The sequence below is a fragment of the Neolamprologus brichardi genome, chromosome 11, assembly GCF_056152115.1.
Source record: "Neolamprologus brichardi isolate AB-2024 chromosome 11, ASM5615211v1, whole genome shotgun sequence".
NCBI classification, from domain to species: Eukaryota; Metazoa; Chordata; class Actinopteri; order Cichliformes; family Cichlidae; genus Neolamprologus; species Neolamprologus brichardi.
The window spans coordinates 19,910,151-19,928,387 of NC_142114.1; the positions used below are offsets into that span (position 1 = coordinate 19,910,151).

The following is an 18,237-nucleotide window of genomic DNA, read 5'->3' on the forward strand; positions in this document are numbered from 1 at the left end:
TGCATGAAGAGACACACACACACACACTACTGTTTCTTGTGACCCCGTGTGGTCCCTCCATCTATTTGTGCATCACTCAAACACATGGAAGAATTCACTGTTGTGTGCTTTCAGAACCACTTCTCATCATACTTTGTCATAGTTTGTGTTGAAACAAGATCGTGATGAGATTTCTTTCTAGAGTTTCACTTTGTGTAAAAGAGAGAAGTCGATACAAAAGTTAGCCAGATGAATAATTTCCAGATTTTTGTATTTATTTCAGATAACTTAGTGAAATTACAAAAGGGTCACAGTTTCAAACGTCACAACACAATAAAAACTGAATATTTACATTTTTGATAAGTGCAGGGATTTGTTTTAATATGTTTGCACTTATCCATAAATAATGTGGTGGAGGGTGGGGTGCAAAGACTTTAATATTGTCAGATATTCAATTATTGTATTTCTTCAAAACAGAGGTAGACCAGCAAGTCTTTGAAAATGATATAGTAGATGGAGGGTGACTTAGTTTGTGTTGACAAAGGACTGGTAGAGGGACATGAGTTGGGCCTGGAGGTCTTGGGCATAGGGGTCGAGCTTTTCCTTAAGGTCTTCTGCATAAGGGGCAACCATTTGTTTCACCAGGTGCGCTCTGTGAGTGAGCTCTACATGGACTTTTTCAGTCATAGGGGCAACACGTTTTTGGAAGTCCCGCAGGTGCTGGTCCACTTTCTGCTTCAGGTCATCTGTGTAGGGACCCAGTTGAGACTGCAGATCCTTTACACTCTTCTCCAAGCTGGTCTTTAGCTCCTCACTCTTCTGCATCAGGGTGGTCCTTAGGGCTTCAGAGTCCAGGGAATCTGCATAAGTAACCAACTCTTGCTTGAGCTGCTCCACTCTCTGATGAACCTGGATCTGCATGTTCTCAGTGTAGGGCTGGAGCTTCTCCTTGACTGTGTTTAGTTCCTGCGTGACACGTTCTCTCAACACATCAGCCTCTGTGGTAACTTTGGTGATCAGGTCCTGGGCTGCAGGCTGAAGCTGTTCCTGGAGGGTGACTGCATACTTGCTGGCTAAGTCAGCGCTTTCTGTCAGCCGGGCACTAGAGGACAGATAGTGATTGCCAGATCATCAGTGGCTTGAATGACCCAATAACAGTCATGAGGCATATGCTCATCATAGGGCCAGTCATGCTAGTGCAGTGTGTCAAAGAACTTACTTGACTTCTTGTCCAATTGGAGAGTTTCTTATCATCTGGAGTGTATCATCAGCTGTCTGTGTGGCCTTGGCAATGTAATCCCAGAAAACATCGCTCAGCACTTCCAACTGTGGCTTGGGAGCATCAGCATAGAAAAGGTTGGCATGGCAGCCTGTTGGATGGAAACACGCGTGGTGTGAGAACAGTACAGATGTTCAGTTAATTATTGCCATTGCCATTAACTTTGAACTATAATCAGAAAGTCTTGATGCATGCTCAATCATCCAGGTAAGGAAATCACAAAAAGTTGATTGTGTTCATCTGGATGTAGCGTTTTCAGTGAGAAAAAGGTTTTGTCATTCATCCAAGTGACTTCTTTAGTCTCTGTGAGAGACTCATCCAACTGGCTGACACTTGGATTCTTTCAGTGAAAATGCTACGTCCAGATCAACAGAATCACGTTTTTGGGATATAATTAAGAAGCTTGAAAATTACCAGAGAGCGCTGCGACGACTAGTACCATAAACACCTTCATGACTGCAACTAGCTGAAAAACAATAACAGTCTGATTAAGTTTTAAGTAGTCTTAAAAAGGTCATAACTTTTAGATTTGCTTCTTAAAATGTTGTTTAAAACATAGTGAGATTCTCACCTGCTTTGGGCTTGTGTATCTCTTGAGGTTTAGTGTATGTGTGAGTGTGTTGGAACAGTGCTTCCGTGTATATATACTGATGTCAGATGACAGTAATAGTTAAGAGCACAAAGTCCAGAAGTCCTTGCCATGTTGTAACACCACTTTTTTCTGGTTACTATTGTGGTAGCACTTCTGGATTTTAGTATTCTCCTAATGTGAATACATTTATCACTCAACAATAAATCTTGTATTAGTTCTTCTCTCACCCCTCTCTATAAAGTCTCTAGGGTATCATCGGCTTATTAACTGCCCACATTGCTGTTCAGCACTACCAGCCTCTAGATAACTTCAGATAACTTTGGTATGCTAAGATTAGTGGACTTTGTATGAGGGTCAGTGTGACTTAAGTAGTATGAGATGCTTAAATGGTTTCTTAAATTGAAAACTGTGGTTTAAAAAGACCTCAAAATAATCATGTATAATAAGATTTTCTTTCACTTAGGGTACATAGGTACATTATTTTTTAGCTACTGACATAGTGGTACCTTATTCCTTTGATTGGCATAGATACTGGGGTATGTTAAGTTATTAAAAGAAACTGTTAGAAGAAAGAGTAAGTAAATGTTATTTCCAACTCTCTGGAATGACTTAAAATTTTCATCATAACGACAAGCAATCATTAAGGGTGGAAGCATATCTGACATATTTACATGAAGCACGCTAAAAGCAATTTTCTGTAAATAAGACCTGTCTATGAGATGTATGCATTATGTTGTACATCATGAATTGTGCATAATGAATTGACCCACAGGAGTATTGAAAAACAATAAGGTTTAAAAAGAGAAATGTACTGCTTTTAGTGTCAAAAACAAGTAGAAACTGTTTGATATTTGATTTCCTTAATGGAATATTAAGGTAGAGGTTAATAATCTACATTCAGTTATAATACAATATGCCAAATGTCACTATCCATAGTAAAAATGTTTGATTTTCTATAGCTTAGAAAAGTAAGTGACACCTGTGGAAGTAACTATTCTCCCACAGGTAGTTTCAGTTGATGCTGATATTGTTTATATTGTTGGTAAGACCTGAGCCCTATAGGCAGGGATAGCTCAGTAGGTAGAGTGGTGGCCCCATGATCGGAAGGTCGGTGGTTTGAATCCACTGAACTGCTACCCTGAGGTACCCCTGAGCAAGGTACCATCCCTACACACTGCTCCCCGGGCGCCCAATGGCTGCCCACTGCTTCACAGAGTGAATGGGTTAAATGCAGAGAGGAATTTCCCCATTGGGATCAATAAAGTATACTTCCTTCCTTTCTTTCTATTACTATTATATAACTTGTCTGTGCAGACTTCTAGGTCTGCAGAGATAAGACCTAGAAGACAATGACATTGGATTCTATTGTACCTACAGAACTGTCTTAATTCCTCATGGCATATATTCAACTACTGGAAACATTCCTCTGAGATTCTGGTCCATACTGACATGAAAGCATCACACAGTTTCTCCAGATTTGTTGGTTGTGCCTCCACGATGCAAATCTCATGTTCGACCATATTCAAAAATTGATCTATTGGATTGTTGGACGGAAACGTTAATTTGTACTTTTGTCAGACAATTTTTTTCAGCTTTATAAATAGTCAAACTGCACTCACAGTACTTTCTAGAGGTACCATTTTCAATAAAAAAAAAAAAAAAATTCTGGTAAAATTGAGATTCAAGTTTCATACACATCCACTTGAGAAAAAGAGAAGAACAACAGGAAAAAATGAAATAATTAATACTCAGAACTCTAAAGTGGTTTCTGGCAATTGGACTATGGCATGTCTGACGTGAAACCGCAGCTACTTTGGCCTTCACAAGCTGACAGTGCTCAAGTCTGCTAACCTTTGGTCAGACTTACACATAGGCCTGCTGAACACTGCCCTGACACAGAAGCAGTGTTGCTGGCAAAATGTAATACTAAGAGAGACAATAAAATACCTACTGTACACGTAATCAAGTAGGACAACAAAGACATTAAAGAGATAGACTCTATCTGTCTTGGCAGAGGATTATCACTGACTTGGAAAAAACCTATCAGCTAAGTGATTACAGACTAGCCTGTGTGGGTCGGTTGAGGTTAGACTTATGGATTTTGTATCACTCTAACAGTGGTCAATCATCAAAATACAGCATTTGAGTAGTTTTTAAATTGAAGACAATAGGTGTTCTTGGTTTTTTCTTGTTTTTTAATGGACAACTCACAAATGATGACTAATGTGTACTTGTGTATATTGGGGTATACGCTCAGTGTGTATTCGTGTCAAAGAGGCGTGCTGCATGGATTATCTGGCACAAGATGTCAGCAAAGATAGCTGAGTGAGGCAAGGTGACAGCAAAGCACTAATGTTTGGACTTTGTGATCATTGCTGTCTGCCTTGCTATATAAGCCTCAGTTCCTCACCAGTTTAATACAAGCACTACCAAGTGGACTTACAGATACACTAACAAACTCAGGTAAGATGGAGAGCTAAAAGAAACTTTCTTTGACTGTTAACTGTGTTGTTAACATGCTGTGGTAACTAACTGGTCTTTTCTTGTTACAGTGTCTAAGAGCCATGAAGGTCCTTGCTGTGCTCGTCCTAGCTGTTTTCACTGGTGAGTATAAGAAAAATCATTATTCTACTATAAATTTTGGCTCATGAGAACATATATACATAATTAGCAACTATTCCGCTCAAGATAAAGAAAATCGTTGGTGTTCAGTGAATATGACCTGTATAAATGTCAAATCCCAGTGAATATACAAAGCTGAAATATCTGCACTACTCTGAATTTATTCATGTCTCCATTAAACAGGCTGCAATGCCAACCTTTTTTATGCTGATGCACCAAAGCCACAGCTGGAGGTGGTGACTGATGCCTTCTGGGATTATGTTGCCAAAGCTACACAGACAGCTGAAGAAACCGTGAAGATGATTAGATCATCTCAGTTCGGACAGGATGTCAGGTAGATCATACAAAACTTGCTAATTATGTTAACAGACAACAAATTATAGTATTGCCTAAAATATTCAGGATAAGCTAGAAATATAACTGCGCTGCCTTGTATTCACTATCTTTTTTTTTCTTATTATTTTAATCTAGTGCCCGCCTGACAGAAAGTGTTGATGCTGCCAACAAGTATGCCGTCACCCTCCAGGAGCAGCTTCCACCTACAGCCCAGGACCTGATCACCAAAGTCACAACAGAGGCTGATGTGTTGAGAGATCGTGTGATCCAAGAGCTGAGCACAGTCAGAGAGAGGCTCGAGCCTTACACTGACAACATTCAGACACAGGTCCAGCAGAAGGTTGAGCAGCTCAAACAGGAGGTGGCCACCTACACAGATTCCCTGGACACTGAGGCCCTGAGGACCACCCTGACGCAGAAGAGCGAAGAGCTAAAGACCAGCCTGGAGCAGAGCGTGAAAGACCTGCAGACTCAGCTTGGTCCCTACACTGATGACCTGAAGCTGAAGGTGGACCAGCATCTGCAAGACTTCAAGGAGAAAGTGGCCCCCTTGACTGAGCGGGTGCAGAGTCAGATTGCACAGAGAGCCCAGCAGGTGAAAGAAATGGCCACCCCCTACGTTGATGAGCTGAGGGAAAGGCTGGACCCATATGCTCAGGACCTCCAGTCTCGTCTCACCTCCCTTTATGAATCCTTTGTTAAAGCCAATTAAGTTAACATCCACCTCACATGAAATAGAAAAACGTGCATCTAAAGTGCATCTAAAGAATTCCAAATACCAAGGACATGTTCCTGGTATCTGGAATTTAAAAAAAACAAAACAGACGTTGTATGATATATTTACAGTTTTAAAAAAAGTTGATACATACAAAAAATATGTGTTGGTCTGTGACCACAAACAGTTTTCATGTTGTAGAAAATAAAGTGAAAGCAAAACTATAATTTCTGAGCGTGTTGTCTTATTTGAGTCAAGGTGATGTTAGATAAGTGTGGGTACCTGGAAAATATATTTCTTTAAAATTTAACACAAGAAGTAACTAGACAAAATTTTAAAAAAAAAGATTTGTACCATGACCTAAGAGATTTATGGTTTGTTCATGTTAGTTGGCTTTAAAAGCACTTTTTCTCAGGACTGGTGATTTGATGACTCATTAATAGCTATTATAGAAATTTTTTCATGCTATAAAGTACATAGATCTGTATGAGGTTTTACTTGTAGATTTGGGCTACTTGGACAGCTGGAAGGAAGCTTGTACATTGCCATTTAGCAAAAATCACTGGTTAAGCTTTCTTGTTTGTTCAGTGGCTGCTTGCAAAGGTTGGGCCCCCCGGCACACCCCTGTTAGATAAAATTGTGGGTATTGGACAGGGCATGTTCAGGTTTGTTTCTGCAAGTCTGGAAGTTCATAAACATCTCCAGCTCCCACTTTGTTTTCGCTTTTGTGCCTCCATCCCCGCTGCCAGATTGCTCCCACGCTGCCTTACCCAATGGCAAACAACATTCCTCTGCTCTGCCCCAAGCTGTCACAGACTCTCCACAATGTTAACTCTCCAAGATCAGCTTAAAGTTTACAATATTATTCTTACTATTATTAAAACATAATATCTTGGTTTAAGAAAAACTGTATGACAATGGAAGAAAAAAATAGGAGAAAACAAAAAAAATGTTTTGAGCTCCTGGCTCACTTTTAATTTTGCTCACTTTGACACAGAATTCGGTTGAAAAAAAAAATACAACATAGACAAAAAAAAAAAGCTGTGTCATTCTGAAAAGCACATGCTGGTACATTTCACATGAAGTGCTCTCAGAATTAAATATGAGGCGGGGTTAACCCCTCTCTGAAGAACTGCACTGGCAAATTGTTCAAAAGTGCAAGAATGACTTTTCTCGGTGTAAAGCTCCAAGAATTACTTCAATAACTAATTTATTTAATCAGTAGAGGTAATTAGTGATTGGCAGTATGAAAGTATGAAAATGTAATTATCTTTCTGGTGATAAATAAACAAATAAATAAATAAACCTATTTCCCAATAATATCAACTGACTTTGTTGGTGACCAAGGATGAACATGTTGCTGTATGATCTCTGTTGCTGGATCCACATGTAAGGCTTTATTAATTTAACCTGAAACACTGAATGCAATGTTGGCTTTCACTCTCAGAAGTCTGCAGTGTAACTTTTGGTTATGGAAATTCTGCTGTTGCAAGCATTTTATTCGAGTCAGCAAAGCTACACACACACACACACACACACACACACACATATATATATATATATATATATGCATGCATGCTACAGTCATGCCACTCCCCCTATCAGGGATTCAACCCACAGATGTTGAGGTTGTGTGGGTTGTGTGGTTTTATAGCTTTTAACGTGAAAACAGGCATTAACTACAGTAACCTCACTGACTCATCTAAACAGATGACTGCCTATTTAATGGAGTGAGATCATCCCAACCAAAAAGTCAAATTCCTTAAACTTTATTCAAGTGAACAACATCAGGGTTACTTTTGTTCAAACTTCTGTTGCTGTGAAGCAAAAAAGGAGAAGCCGTTACAGTCTGGATGACTGTGCCAGATGTTTTATTATATTACCTCATAGTTCCTCTTGTTTCTCTCTCTTTCACTTCTCCGTCTGTCTTGTTGATCTTTGTCCTGATGGCATGGCAAAGTTAGGATGAGACTGAGTTCCTGCAGTCTGGCCACTTGTTACACGCATGGTCAAGATGGTCTATTTTTTTCTGCAAGAATAGTCACAAAGCCTCTTGTCTGTATTTGTAATCACCAAGATGAAAATGAGTCTTAGTAGCTAATGTTGGAGACTGTTGCATACAAACTGTTGAACATGCTCCTCATGGAAATAAGATCCCAAATGTTGCATGACAATGTTTTTGGTAGTAAATTGTAATTTCTTTGTGTTTGAACAAATGAACTGTAGTTGAACATACAGTATTTTAGCTTGTGACTCCTGCAGTGACATACACTATACCCGTTTTTGTCTTGGAATAAGGATCGAAAGGTCTTTATTTTAGCACAGCTGTACCTAAACATTCTGAGTTTAACTGAAAAAAATAAATAAATCCCATTTTCATGACTTCTTTCCTCTCATTGTTCTCCCCTTTTAAGGAGAACAAAGGATTTTTCAAATACCTCTATACAGACTGACCTCTTTGGGTTATCATATTGTAATGTTTTCACGTAAACATGTTAATTACCTGACCAAACCCATTTGAACTTTGGCCCTAATTACAAAAGAGAAAAACCAATTGGGCTGACAACAAAAAAAACAAGGCCCGAAGGGCAAATGTCATTAGGCCTATACGTGGGCAAGAGTGAACTCAGCCTGAAACTTGTTAGGCAGAAATATGTGATTTTTATCAAATGTAACAATAATAATTCACAGTCAATGCAACAACAAACCTTTAAAGCTTTTAAAGTAATGTAAATGCAGGAAAAATATGCACAATGTCCCATGACTGTCCTGTCCTGCTGCTAAACAAATATTTGGTGTTTAACAAGCAGGGGTAAGTAACTTCTTTCTACACCAAACTTCCTCTGACTTACACCAGTTTCAAAATCCTGGAAATTTTCAGAATACGATTGGTTGTGAAAGCCTTCAACATAAAACCCATGTTTTATTTTTTCCTCTGTCACATCTGTATAATTTAGATCTTTTGCTCAATATGTTCACTTTGTTCATTGGATTTATTACCTGTAATCCTTCTTTTGTACAGCGGGCATGTTGAGGGTTACCTAATGTGTCCCCGAGTCTGAACATGCTCATCATGTTGGGGTAACGCCTTCTGGCACTTACTGGATATTTGTTTTATTTTATGTCTGCACAAGAGAAAAAAAGATTTAGAAACTAGAAAGTGGAAAATACAAGGAGGTACATATTATATGCAAACAGTAAAACCACTCATACTATATTCAGTTGAATGTGAGAGCAGGATTGTCATGCAAATGTGCCATGTGTTTGAGGGGTTGCATGTCTATGTGGGGTGAAAAGGTGAGGTGTCAATACTGTCTGTGTATTTAGATTGAAATGCATCTGTGAAAGGCTGCTTTACATCCTGGAGCCAAAACATGAGGATTTGTATTCAGGGAGCACATGGTGAAAACATCAAAGAAATCATGCAAAGTTGTGAACAGCCTCCTAAGTTATTCAAGCATCTGTAACAAACCAACAATGAGCACTAGAGGGGGGAGGGGGGGGGGACTATTTGCCAAATGGCAATACTGCAATAAAAAGGAAAAAATACAGGAAAATACAGGAAAACACACAAGGGATTTGCGAAATAAACACCAATGACACTATCGAAAACTTGTGTTTCTGCATGCTCACAAACGGTTTAATTATTTTGGCAACTGTTCAAAACAATTTAAAACGTATGAGTAGGCTACTTAAGATCTTTTTGATACATTATGTGGGTTATGGCTTTATTTGTATTTCATTTTGCACTAATAATCTATACGTCAATAAGGGCATTAAATCTCTGACGGAGAAACTTTTACTCTAAAGTTTTTATTTTTTTACTTCTTTAGATACTGCTTTTGCTAATAAATTTAAGAATAAAAACGTGAAAACTGAATAATGTGACGAATATTTGTCGTTGCGTTGAACGTGGAACTTTTACCCCGTTTGTTCTCGTGACAACCAGATTGCTCAATCCCCCCTCCAACAAAGCACACCGTTTAGGTTTCGGTGGCACGTTAGGCAGAAGAAAACATGATTATCTGCAGACAAATCAACATCATCATCACCATCGCGTGAGCGTGCCCGCGCGATCGCTCTCTGCGCAACACGGGCAGAGACAGCCTCCCAGGGCTATAAAAACCCCCAGTCACCAACTAAAGAGCACGGAGGAATCTCAACCTCACAGGTGAGTGAAATACGATAGAAAGAACGGAGAAACATGCTGTCCTCTTTTGTTTGATGCCAAGTCTTAGAAATTATGAAGTTTCACTTTAGTTATTGGCTGAGTATGTGTTAAACGTAAAACTCGCGTTGTTTTTTTGGGTTTTTTTTTTTTAAATTTCCAGTCTATATCGTAGTTTATAAAAACACAGTAAATAGTGTGGAAGATGCAAATGTAAATGTTATTGTATTGCTGATTTTCTGAGCGTTGCTTATGCTTTTCATAGGTGTATCTGACTGTCTAACAACCATGAAGGCTGTAGCCCTGATCCTTGCTCTGGCAGTCATCACTGGTAAGTGGACTTATGTGCTGGTTTAGTATTTATCAGTCACACTTTATTATATCTGAGTTACTTTATTTATCCATGCTTTCTATGTGTGCCCACTATAGGCTGCAATGGCCGTGCTGTTCGCCAGGCTGATGCCACTAAAAATCCATGGGAGGAAAGTGTGGATCGCTTCTGGGAGTACATTGCCAAGCTGGGCCAAAATGCTGATGGAGTTGTGGAGAACCTCAAGGCCTCTCAGCTCAGCAGGGAGTTAGAGTAAGTGAAGCTGAGCAATTAATCAGTACTTTCCTTTGTTTTTCCTTGCACTGAACAATGCATTGATTAGTGTTTCTTGTTCTTCTGCTTCTAGCACTCTGATCACTGACACCATGGCAGAGCTTGAAACATACAAAAATAACATTCAGACCAAGCTGGTTCCCTACACTGAGACCTCCACTGCCCAGCTTTCTCAAGACGTTCAGCTTCTGATCAACAGACTGCAGAAGGACATGCTGGATGCCAAAGAGCGCGGCACTGAGTATCACAGTGAGCTCCAGGCTATGGTGGACCATAACACTGGTGATCTCGAAAGCCGCATGAACAACTTCATCCATAAACTGCAGAAGCGCCTCAATAAGGACATTGAGGAGATTCGCAGGTAAGTTGGGCAGAAACTTTTAGAATTCTCTCTTGCGTTTAGAAATATAAACTTTAATCGAACCATTCCTTTCTTATTTTAGCACTGTGGCCACCTACATGGGTGAGATCCAGTCCCGTGCCTCCCAGAACCTGGATACAGTGAAGGAGCATGTTGAGCCCTATGTCCTGCAGGCCAATGACAACAGCAATAAGAAGCTGAGTGACATCACTGCTATGTTGCAGACACAGGCTGAGGGCCTGGGTCAGCAGCTAGAGACCCAGGCTGAGGGCATCAGGACCCAGCTGGAGGCCACTGCAGAGGAACTGCGCACCTCAGTTCAGGGGAAGATTGAAGAGATGACAGAATTGTTCTCCCCCTATGCCACCAAGATCCGTGAGCAGTTTGAGGAGATTGTAGACAAGATCAAGGAGTCAACCACTGCCTAAAGAGAGACTCTGAAAGTGGTAGATGGTTGGTGAAATGGCTACACTGCTGATTTCTTTACACCCAGGTAAAATGAGAAAAGGAGAAAGTTGCTGATGATCTTTACACTGAGTGTTCTAGTGTTCAGGATATGGGGCTTGAATAGAGAGACAAGGGAGGATAAGGTGCAGAACAGTCAACAGGTGTGTTCTTCCTTCTGCACAGTCACCCTTTCTTATTTTCTCATTGACTCCCTTAATCAGTGAACACAAGCACCACAGTCAATAACAACCTTTCTTATGCAAAAAGACAACAATTATTTGTAATATCCTTTGCTTTTCTACTATGAATTAACTGTTATATCCGTCTATTCCCACAAGTTTTGTATTCAATTTCTACATTTTGTTTGGTTATTACCGCAGAGTTTCAGCTTGAGCTTGAGATTTCATCCCGTTATCCTCCGATGCACATAACAACAATGTCTTTCATTTCAATAAATGCAGTGAACAACGATGAGTGCTATCTCGTTTCTTCTAGAAGTGATACCGAACCAACATAAAGGAGTCCTGTTTATTGTTGTTTCTGTGTTGCACTTCACAGAGAAATGGATCATAAAATTACTTGATGCAAATAATCAGTGAGTAAAATGTAACACCTGTCTGTACTTCACAAGTGTGGTTAACATGTTGTATGCCCACCATGCTGCTCTCTGTAAGTGCACTTTCTTTAACTGCAGTGTGCTAAACAGTGCTGAGTAAATAAAGAACCTAGAAAAAATAGTTCCTTTCACTGTTTGTTTTTCTTATCAAACATTAATGAGCAATCTATTATTTAACTTTGGGTTCAGTTACACCTGATGAGTGGAAACAGCTGATGCTGTTGGTGACTATTTTAAATAATTACATTACTGCTTCATAATGTAGACTAGATGCAATTAATGCTTGGAAACTGGATTATTTTGCATAACGGTGCTATGGCATTATAAAGTATAACATGTCTAACATCATCTATAAAAGAATAGCGGCCTTGATGGCTTTTACTAGTAAGATTATCAAGCCATTTAAAAAACGTAGCGCCCCTGTGCTGCTGTCACATTGTTACATTTGGCAGTGGTTACATAAGACCATGTGAGTATTTATATAATGGCTTATATAAAGCAGGGGTTAGCACTGTTGCCTCATGTTAAAAAGGTTCTGGGTTCAAAGACCAGCTGGGTCGTACTGTGTTGCTTTTCCTTGTGGTTAAGTTTCCTCTGGGTGCTTCAGTTTCCTCCCACGGTGCAAAAACAGGCTTATTAGGTTACTTGACTAATCTAAATTGCTCATTGGTGGAACGCATAAAACATGATGACTTATATGTCTCTACTTGTCCACTTTGTGATTGACAGGTGACTTCTTCCCGGTGTATTTGCTTCTCACCCAGTGTTAAAAGGGATGGGTTCAGTTCCAAATCCCCCCACCTACATCCTCCATAGCAATCATAATGGATAAGTGCAATAACAAGAACATTTGAAATTAAACCCAGGCTCCTTGTCTGTTCCTCTACTCCACCATAAGCATCAGGATTTTTTTGGTTTGCCTTCCTTGTTCAGCCACCCCCTTACATCCCTTAGTTTACCCTTTTCTAGTCCAAACTTGTTAAAATCTCCCCTGAAATTCCTTTCTCTTGATCCCAGCAGGCATTTGGGAACATTCTGTGCCACAGATTAAATTACCATTGAGGTGATGGTTATCTTGCTTAAAATTTATTTTATAAGTAAACCACCACCAATATAGAATAAGATACTTTGACATATATAGAAAACTGCTTATGTTTCCCATCTTTCCCCGTATTTTGTCCAAAACCTTTTTCAACTAGCGGTTTTAGTAGTGTAAGAGGATTTTAAGAACAAAATTATGTTTTTTAACTTCAGTTCAAAGGCACCATTCACAGGAAAAAAGGTGGCTTCAGCTGTCATACGCTGGAAATTGTCCTTTAAATGAAAAAGGGTAAAAATGGCTGTTTAAACACAGCATGATTTTCTCTTTGAAGTTTGAGTCCGAGGCCAGTAGGGGACACCATTTGTCCCCTGTTCAGATTTTCTTCTCCACTTGAATCCAGGAAACACAAAGATGCAGCTGTGTTTTCTTTTTTGGGAGAATAAGTAAACTATACGTGCCACATAAAGAAACATAAACGGTGCTTCGAGAGCACACATTTTTGAGGATTAAGTTTCTGCAGTCGAGACACAAAATGACTTTAGAAATTTCACATTATTTGATAAAAATACAAATTATTGTGAATACAACCTGAAATTAAAAGCAATACAAGAATAGTGAAACACAATAAAATGACTCTTGATGAGAAGTGTAAGATTTGTCCATGTTCCTGCCACACCAAACGGTTTTCTAATGGAAAAACTTTGATAACACTCTACTTTCCCTGACTTGCTGCTTTACTTTTTTTTTTTTTTTTTTCAAAATAATCATCAGTTCTCTCTGATACAGAAAGTTATATCTATTTTATTGTATGTTTTTTTCCCTAAATTGACTAGATTTAATCAGTTTCTTTTCTCTTCAAAACATGTTTACCCTTTCTACCAGTGCTAAAGGGCATTGCATGTAAACTGAAGAGTGACTGATGATATGACTACGTGTTTATCCTCGGTGAAATCACTTCTTTCAGGAACCAGGGTTTATTTGGAACAGACAAGTGAAACTCCTACAGTACACAGTCAACTGTGTTAAAGGATCAGTCATCAGTGGTAAAAACAGGAAAACCACAAGCATCCTGCTACCTCAGCAATTCTGCTCTGTCTGCTGTACTATAGGGTGTCTGCACTGTAAGTGCTAAGAATTAAAGGAAAAGAAGAAGAAGGGAAAAAAAAACAGCTATTTAGCAGGTGCTATCTAGCCCATGACTGCTAGTAACCCCAAAAACATCCCTGCAGAGATTTTACCTCCTTTTAAAACCCCCACTCTTCTCACCATCCTTTTCACCTTCTTCAGAGCTGGCACACAACATCAGTCACCACAGGGGCCTTGGCCAAACACAAAAACAGCCCTCCTGTAAGCTTGTTATTCCAAATTGTGAGCACACAAGACATGCACTTTCACGCCCTATGCCTCCTACAATTATTCAAGAGGAGTTTCTGTGCACGCAAGCTCAAGCTCATAAATAAGCCCACCAGCCACTCCATTACAAAAGAGATGGAGATGCTGAGGCATGTTAAGTCGTATTTAAGTCAATTAGACCAGTCATCATAGCAGTAACACCTTATAGGCCAAGTCATCAGCAACAAATGGACATTGGCCTTTTGCATCAGACTGCTTGCTGTGAAAACAAAATGTTAAGCAATGAGGTCTTTGAATTGGTAGATGCAGACTTCCTGGCTCTAACTCAGCTCATAATAGGGATTACTGTAGTTCATTCAACTGTACTGTTTTTCCGGTGCAAACTGACAAATTGGAGCATGTATAGTTTTATCCACTTACTCCTTTTATAAGCAAGGGGAGGTTTGTATAAGACAGATATGAAAAGAACTTTATCTGCTACTTGTGACTTTCTAAAACCAAACAAATAACAAAAGATGTCATGTTACATCAATGTTAATGTTCATTAGGGTTGAGCTATTATGACACTATCCGTAGGAGTAGAGGTGGAAAAAAAAGTTGCTGAACAGTTATTTAATGATAGCAGTTAAGGTTTGCTCCAACCTCTAAAATATCATGTAAAATGCAAGAAAAGAAAGAAAAAAGAACATTTAAGAGAAAGTTTGTGTTAAAAATGTGCACCATGTATCAAAAGCAGGCAGATTTAACCAGTATTCATTGCAGTCTAGTCACCCCACATTAAAAAGTATTAAAGGCAAAGTGTTTGATACAATTAAAAATTTAGCCAGAGCTTCAGGTCCAAAGGAGGTTCCAAATGGTCAGTTGGTGATGATTATATCACTATTGAACTATTGTTCTTCTACATCATATCTCACCTTATCTACTAAGCTGCTGTTTCTGCCATGAATGCACATGTCTTCATATCCTTGTGATTTGATTTTTTCAAAAATATATATACACATACTTATATTGTCTTTATGCTTTTCAATGTCTCTCATGCTTTTTTTCTGAGTACTACTTGTAAATAATAATTACACATAATACATCACTTCATGACTGTAATCTAGAGTCTCTCTCTCTCTCTCTCTCTCTCTCTCTCTCTCTCTTCCTCGCTCTCTCTCTTTTATCACCGTGGTGGATATCACACAATCTTGCTGCATAATGAATTTGAGCACGTCTCTATCACAAACAACATATCTTGTTGCTGGTCAATGTGCTGGTCAATAAAAGGGGCAGAGACGACTCAAGGTCACCACTTGTACGTGTTGTCTGGTGTTTGCGTCACTCTCCTAAAACCAAGCGCTTATAAAGAGGGACGCACATAGGCTTTTAAAGGCATTTGATTTTTTTTCTCTTCTGAGACAAAAAACAGGTATGTATATTTTTTAAATTTATATTTATATATATATATAGTATTTTATAGGACTAAAAAATAATCTTTTGAAAGTTTATTAAAGATTGCAGAGACATGCACTTTAGTAGACAAAGAGCATGAAATAATTCAAAACCTTTGTTTGTTTGTTTGTTTGTTTGTTTGTTTTGTTTGTTTGGTTTTGTGTGTGTGTGTGTGTGTGTGTGTCTGTGGTTCTTTTTGTTTTGTTTTTTTTCTTTAATAAAAATATCATGACCAAAGGTGCTTTATCGGTAAAATGGTCAGTTTTGTAAACTCAAAGTAGAGAAATAACAGACAAAAAGTAAAAGGAGCTGTCCAGTCACCTTGGTGCTGACAAGCAGAGGCGCAATTTTTAAAGAAAGATAAACGTTAACTGTTTTCCACTTTCATTAGTGTTCCTCAGCAAATGTGTGAAAAAAGACAAAAATCTGTCCCTTTTATATTCTCAGTCATTTACAGCAAAAATGAGACTGTACCTTGCAGTTGCCGTGCTGATGCTGGCTTTTGTGGCATACACAGGTAGGCTACTTGGCTTTAAACATATCCTGTTCCAGTCATGCTGTTCTTATTTCACATGATGCGAATTTCCCTCTCTTTGAATATGCCTCCATCTACAGAGGCCCAATACGATACCAGCTTTACGGACAAATTTGACAGGTTTGGTCAGAAATTGACTGAAATTGGTCAGTCCATCGCTGAAAAAACTAAGACTGCCTTCGATGATATACACAACAGCGAATTTGGAACCAACACCAGGTACTCATACATACAGGGAATAAGCATATTTATTCATATAGGCACACACACAATTCAACGCCATCTAACTTGTGTTTATTTTGCCCAGGAACTGGTTCTCAGATGCCTTTCAGAAGGTGAAAGACAAATTCGGGGAAATGAGTCAGTAGAAAAGCGGACAGGAACCTGTCGCTAGCCAGCAACCAGCCTAAGATGCTCACTCTGCTCGTGGGTGGCCGATATTTCACATGTCACGTTGCTCTACACAGACTAAATAATTATGTTACCTGTAAAGAGTGTAATCTTTTCTTTTTTTTTTTGAAAAGTGCAATAAAGAAATTGCAAATATTTTAAAACATAAATTGTGGGTGATCCTCAATTTGTTGCCATGCAAAGCAAGAAAACATGACATGACGTGTGTGGTGTGTGTGTGTGTGTGTGTGTGTGTGTGTGTGTGTGTGTGTGTGTGTGTGTGTGTGTGTGTGTGTGTGTGTGTGTGTTTGTGTGTGTATTGTTGTATTCACTGATTAAAAGAGTTCTTGATTGTACTGTGGCATGATAGCAGTATAATCTTGTAGGTCAAGTCATCAGCAACAAATGGACATTGGCCTTTTGCATCAGACGGCTTGCTGTGAAAACAAAATGTTGAGAAATGAGGTCTTTGACTTCCTGGCTCTAACTCAGGTCACAGTTACTATAGGTTAGAGTTGTAGTTCATTCTCCTTTTTTCATTGCAACTATCTGACAAAATGGACCACATAAAGTTTTGCCCACTTACTCCTCTTTTAAATGAGGACAGGAATGTTTAAGCCGCAAAGAAGGAATAAAAGTCTAAAGAAGGTAGGATGTGAAAAACAGGGAAATAAGACAAAAAATACAGTTTGAGCAACGGAAACAAAAAAACATTCACGTCTGTTAGATAAACTGCTCAGCATTGTAGTAAGCACTCAGTTAATTTAAAAGTAATCATCTAACATGTAAGTAATGGCGATTGCATATTTCAGCAGAATGATTTTTTTTCCATTAAAGTTTTACTGTTGCTGATGCATAAAAATAAAACTTACTTTCCCCTTTCATTAAGTGTGTGTGTGATACAATGAGACTTTTAATTAAAAAATAATAATATTTATACAATTGCAAATGTTTGTAAGTCAGACTTCTCAATTCTTGAATCAATACACAACAGAAGTTACAATAAGGCAAACAAACAAACAAAAAACGAACAACTGAAAAAAAATATTTTCAGATACAGTCTGATCTTAACAATTTACATAATCTTTACAAAGACAAATTTTTATTCAGTATTCAATGCAGTCTAGTCATTAATTATTAAAAAGCAATAAAGCACTTTTTCTTTTTACACAGTTTGAAATCTTGGCCACCACTCCAGATTTTAGAATTGTTAATAATTATATCACTACTGAAATGTGTTATTTCACGTGATGAACTGATCCCTTAGGAAAGTACATATCTAAATATACTCAATATACAATTTAAATTTGATGAATCTTTCTGCTTTTTTTAATCAATGCATACATTAGAATACATTTCATTACAATTAATGTCATTCAGAAAGTGCTGTAACAAAGTTCATAGATTTAATTCCTCCACTGTTGCCATGTGCCAACACAAGCTACCTAAACACTATTCCCAAAGACATTGATTATTTTATTAGTACAGTTACATCCTTGCTGCATATGACCCTGGATACTCTGGATACTCCTCTGAAAAAGAAAACCTAAAATTAGAAGTAAAATCAGAAGTACTTGTCAGCCTTAAATGAGAACCCAAAGCTGAAGATGAAATTCTGTCTCACTAATGTAGAAGATCCTAATTTATCCTGGAAAAAGACCATCTAGACCATCTTTCTACTTGTCACTGATTGAAGACAATAAGGACAACCTTGAGTTTTTTGTTGTTAGGCTGACAAAAAGTCATAGCTCTGTTTAGCTAATG

General features: G+C 38.5%; 4 protein-coding genes across 4 annotated transcripts; 3 read left to right on the forward strand and 1 right to left on the reverse strand.

The window, feature by feature from the left end:
• Window positions 1-247: 247 nt before the first annotated feature.
• Window positions 248-1,865, reverse strand: LOC102777911 (uncharacterized). The gene is made up of 4 exons (XM_006808196.3): window positions 1,830-1,865; window positions 1,673-1,724; window positions 1,199-1,349; window positions 248-1,081 (listed from the first exon to the last, which is right to left on the reverse strand). The coding sequence occupies exons 2-4, from the start codon at window positions 1,710-1,712 to the stop codon at window positions 505-507; spliced, it is 768 nt and encodes a 255-aa protein (XP_006808259.2). The 5' UTR covers window positions 1,713-1,724; window positions 1,830-1,865; the 3' UTR covers window positions 248-504.
• Window positions 1,866-4,217: 2,352 nt separating this feature from the next.
• apoa4b.2 (apolipoprotein A4 b, tandem duplicate 2) lies at window positions 4,218-5,750 on the forward strand. The gene is made up of 4 exons (XM_006808197.3): window positions 4,218-4,313; window positions 4,403-4,454; window positions 4,656-4,806; window positions 4,944-5,750. The coding sequence occupies exons 2-4, from the start codon at window positions 4,415-4,417 to the stop codon at window positions 5,518-5,520; spliced, it is 768 nt and encodes a 255-aa protein (XP_006808260.1). The 5' UTR covers window positions 4,218-4,313; window positions 4,403-4,414; the 3' UTR covers window positions 5,521-5,750.
• Window positions 5,751-9,538: 3,788 nt separating this feature from the next.
• On the forward strand, window positions 9,539-11,840 carry apoeb (apolipoprotein Eb). Its single transcript, XM_006808199.3, has 5 exons — window positions 9,539-9,694; window positions 9,957-10,022; window positions 10,121-10,274; window positions 10,369-10,656; window positions 10,739-11,840. Exons 2-5 carry the CDS (start codon window positions 9,980-9,982, stop codon window positions 11,082-11,084), a joined length of 831 nt encoding a protein of 276 aa, XP_006808262.2. The 5' UTR covers window positions 9,539-9,694; window positions 9,957-9,979; the 3' UTR covers window positions 11,085-11,840.
• Window positions 11,841-15,373: 3,533 nt separating this feature from the next.
• On the forward strand, window positions 15,374-16,643 carry apoc1 (apolipoprotein C1). Its single transcript, XM_087848302.1, has 4 exons — window positions 15,374-15,525; window positions 15,996-16,065; window positions 16,164-16,302; window positions 16,391-16,643. Exons 2-4 carry the CDS (start codon window positions 16,011-16,013, stop codon window positions 16,449-16,451), a joined length of 255 nt encoding a protein of 84 aa, XP_087704428.1. The 5' UTR covers window positions 15,374-15,525; window positions 15,996-16,010; the 3' UTR covers window positions 16,452-16,643.
• Window positions 16,644-18,237: the final 1,594 nt, after the last annotated feature.